The following is a 3,918-nucleotide window of genomic DNA, read 5'->3' on the forward strand; positions in this document are numbered from 1 at the left end:
TGTGTGTGTGTGTGTGTGTGTGTGTGTGTGTGTGTGTGTGTGTGTGTGTGTTCTTTCTTATTTTGTTTTGTTTTTGGTTCGTTGCTTCCTTATGGGGTTGTAGGATGGTTGCTGAAAGTCGAGAGAGGGACGCTGTGTCCTCACGGAAGGCTCCGAATAAAAATGAACCACTCACAGCGTTATTGCAGCGATATCCTGAAGGACGATGTTACCTCTCATAGCTGCTTTTGAAGCCCGTTAATCATATTATTATTTATATGGTAGGTTTTTAACCAGTTCACTTCCAGGCCCAAAAAAGAGCAATGGAACAGGTGTTGGAGTAAAAGCGCATTCTTGTGTTTCATAAATCACAGTTGATAAACAATATATAAAAATTCATTGTAGACTACTTTTTTGTTTTGAGTTTCGATGTTTCAAGGGACGAGGGTAGCGTGAAGAGGGGTGAATGGTGGGAAGAGATGCATCAAACCATTAAAATAATGTACGTAGATGTTCGCTTCTAACTATAGTCCAACTCTTATGGAGGCCGACTCAGGCCAGTGAAGATGTGAGGCGTGCTTCGTTGGCTCTCAGTTAACAGATGTTTTAGAGAACTACAAGGCAGAACACTGCACATCACAATCGTTGTAGTATATAGGACTGCGACTGTGGGAAATGCATGGATTTATACTGCACACCTTTGTAGGCATTTATTGCCCTTAAAAAGAATAAACGATTGACTTTCGGAGTGAGTGTCATCTGTTTGCTTTTAGCTTTGGATTGGTATGTAAGGGGGGGGGGGTGGTTTGCATAAAGATAAACATTCAGAGTATTGACGTGCCGTGAAACAGCTTCATCTACATCTATCTATTCTCCCCCAGGAAGAGAAGGGAAAGGGGACAAACATAATAATATATTACAGACAAACTGTGCTGTTACCGCTCTATGCACCGTGGTGTGTGTATATGTGTGTGTGTATGTGTGTCTGTGTGTGTGTGTGTGTGTGTGTGTGTGTGTGTGTGTGTGTGTGTGTGTGTGTGTGTGTGTGTGTGTGTGTGTGTGTGTGCGCGTGCGCGCGCGCGCTCTTTCTCGTCTTCGTGAAGACAAAACTTTCTCTATAGATGTTGCCACTGCTGCGTCTGCTGATGGTGTTGCTCTCAAGTTTAGTAGTGATATTCCGGCCAGTGGCCAAGCAAACAAAATAATATTATACCTTCGAATTTTAACAATCCAAAATTTCCCATTCTATCTTAAAAACAAGTTTTCCAAAAGACTGAGAATTGTCTCATTGGTACAATTTTTAGTTTTTTATTCATAATCTTGATTACAAATTGATTGGAGCTCCTGTGGGTAATTCAGTAATAATGTTGATAATCATTTTATTAATAAATAAAATCTGTATAATGTGTAGGCTACCTACGCTCATGGCGTGCGCATAGCTTGTTTTGAGGTGAAAATATCGAGTTGGTAAAGAAACAAAAGAAAACTTTTGTTCTTCAACTTTGTTCTTCATTTATCCATTTATTATAAACCAATGTGGATGAAACCTAAATAAAGAGCTCTACTCGCCAGAAGTTCTTAAACTTTAACTAAACAAAAGGCTGGATAACGATTTGTTACGGGGTTTTTTTTACATTAATACATAGTCGGATTCGTCTTACGTAAGTTCCATAGAATGCCTGTCTGGGTAGTTTGAAGACCAGTCCACAGCCCCAACCGGCTCCTCGATAATAAAATTACTGCGTGATAGATGCTAGATAAGATCATGGAGATAGTTTTTGTTAAGAGAGCATTAAAGTAGGACTCGAGATTTGAATTTTTTTTTCAAGCACTTTGAAACAGTATGAGACGCCGATTTCAAACTTGCACGGGGGACTTTCGAACACGCCACTCACTCTTTGTGTTTCTCCCAAGTTGAGAACTTCTCATGAGCAGAGCTCTTACATCAAAATCAGTTCGTTATAAGCTAAACTTGATAAATAAATGGATGAAAAAGGGTGGGAAACGAAAGTTTCTCGAATTTTACTAGAATAATAATTTGGATCGTATTAGAAAACACGCAAATGCGTTTTTAATGAGCGCAGGGAAAAGTAATATATTATGATAATGTAAGCTAATATAATATTATTATAATCTGCTCTCTCATTTTACTGTGGTGATAAACGTTCTAAATGAAACATGTGCTTGATGAGGTGAGAATAAATAGTGTCCGGGGCGTCCATCGCCCACACAAAGTCTATGTGGTTATAGTGACCTATGCGCTGAACGTACTCTGCTTTGATCTGGGTCAGGAGCCATTCCACATCGCCGGGGGCCACCAGCACATCGCTCCCGCCATAATACACGCTGATGGGGAGTTGGAAGCCCTTCAGATCGTACGCCGGCGGTGTGGGCTGAAAAGTAGTTGAAGATTACGCGTAAGGATGGGATCACCGTGACTCTTAGCAGTCATGCTACACTTAATACGGGATGCCCATTGGCACGATCCGGTCGGGTCGGATCGGTTTGCTAGCCAGATTGAGGGAGCAAAGCGGCTATCGTTGCACAAAGCGATCAACCGACTCGTCGCTTCAGAAACAAACGTGTTTGTTTTCAGGTGACAAGTTGGGCGATCGACCCGACCGACCACACCCGACCCGATCCCATCCGCAATGGGCACCCAGTATAAGGCTAAAGTGATTATGTATGGCCTTTTAGTCCCTTTGCATGGGTACTTATATAGTTGGAGACCTTTTCTTGGAGGTCGTGTCTCGGCTCAATGTTGCGTGTTTGCATAGAGATGCAGAAGGAACGATTTTTATCCGAATTTCTTATGGTTTTAGAGGAAAACCGAGTGGGGCATGGAGACCAAGAGAACACAATCCCCAAAGACAAGTACAGTTACCGGACCCTCACATTTTGGAAGATCATTCTCTACTGAACTTAACCCTCGTTGTGAGGGTCAGAGCCTCTTTAATTAATGCACAGCCCAGTTTTCCGTTCAGCGATTTTTACGGTAAATGTTGCAGAAGAAAATGTTAGAAGATGAAGTGAACGTGATTAGTTGTTATCCACAAAAATGCACCGATCGACTTCAATAAGTGTATGTTGCATTCGAAGGCTTATTTTGTTGACACCTAATCGATGACGACAGGCAGACAGACAGACAGACAGACAGACAGACAGACAGACAGACAGACAGACAGACAGACAGACAGACAGACAGACAGACAGACGGCAGACACACTGAACAGACAGAGGGGGAAAGATAGAACAGGACAAATGACAAACAGAACATGAACCTTTTACTTTCTTTTTATCTACTCTCAGTTAAATAATGATGTCATGTTAGCTTTTGGTGGGATGACTGTGATTCGAATCCTCAAAAAGGCCGTTCTTGAACTCAGTTCGTTGGGGGCGTTTCCAATGGGCTTAGCTGAGCCCTATCAGAGACGGGTGGGTAGAGGTTAAATAAGGACGCACCACCTCTTAACAGTGTTTAAAAGGGCTATTAAGTCCATTACCAGTTATTTTCCCACACAGCTCTCAGTACAAGACTGTTTTGGATCTCATTTTATATTTATATATTTATTTATGCCTGTCTGACTCTTTTTTTCGACCATCTGTTTACCAAACGACACTCCTTTATTCCTATTCTCATGTCTTTTAGCATGTTCTTTTTGTTGACTTTTTGGATGCTTTTCTGTCTGTTTAACAGACTGCTTTTTTATTGTTGTTGCTACTGTTGTTGTTTTTGTTGTTATTGTTGTTGTTGTTATTGTTGTTGTTGTTGTTGTTGTTGTTGTTCTGACTGTGTTTCTCGGCCTCTGTGCTTTTTTATGCTCTTTGTGTCTTTGCTTTAAAATATGTTCTCTCTCCTCTCTTTCTTGTCTCTCTCTCTCTCCCTCCCTCTCTCTCTCTCTCTCTCTCTCTCTCTCTCTCTCTCTCTCTCTCTCTCTC

The 3,918-nt window shown here is 41.4% G+C and overlaps 1 protein-coding gene across 1 annotated transcript in view; it reads right to left on the minus strand.

Annotated features, from left to right (window-relative positions):
- Positions 1–1,258: 1,258 nt before the first annotated feature.
- The window catches only part of LOC101855859 (gastric triacylglycerol lipase-like), a gene marked incomplete at its 5' end in the record, with an annotated part of 9,672 nt that continues 7,012 nt past the window's right edge, over positions 1,259–3,918 (minus strand). The window contains one exon of the mRNA XM_013080668.2: positions 1,259–2,372. Coding sequence (XP_012936122.1) covers positions 2,127–2,372 — 246 coding nt within the window. The remainder of the gene's footprint in view (positions 2,373–3,918) is intronic.

Source organism: Aplysia californica, unplaced genomic scaffold (genome assembly GCF_000002075.1).
Source record: "Aplysia californica isolate F4 #8 unplaced genomic scaffold, AplCal3.0 scaffold00095, whole genome shotgun sequence".
Classification (NCBI taxonomy): Eukaryota; Metazoa; Mollusca; class Gastropoda; order Aplysiida; family Aplysiidae; genus Aplysia; species Aplysia californica.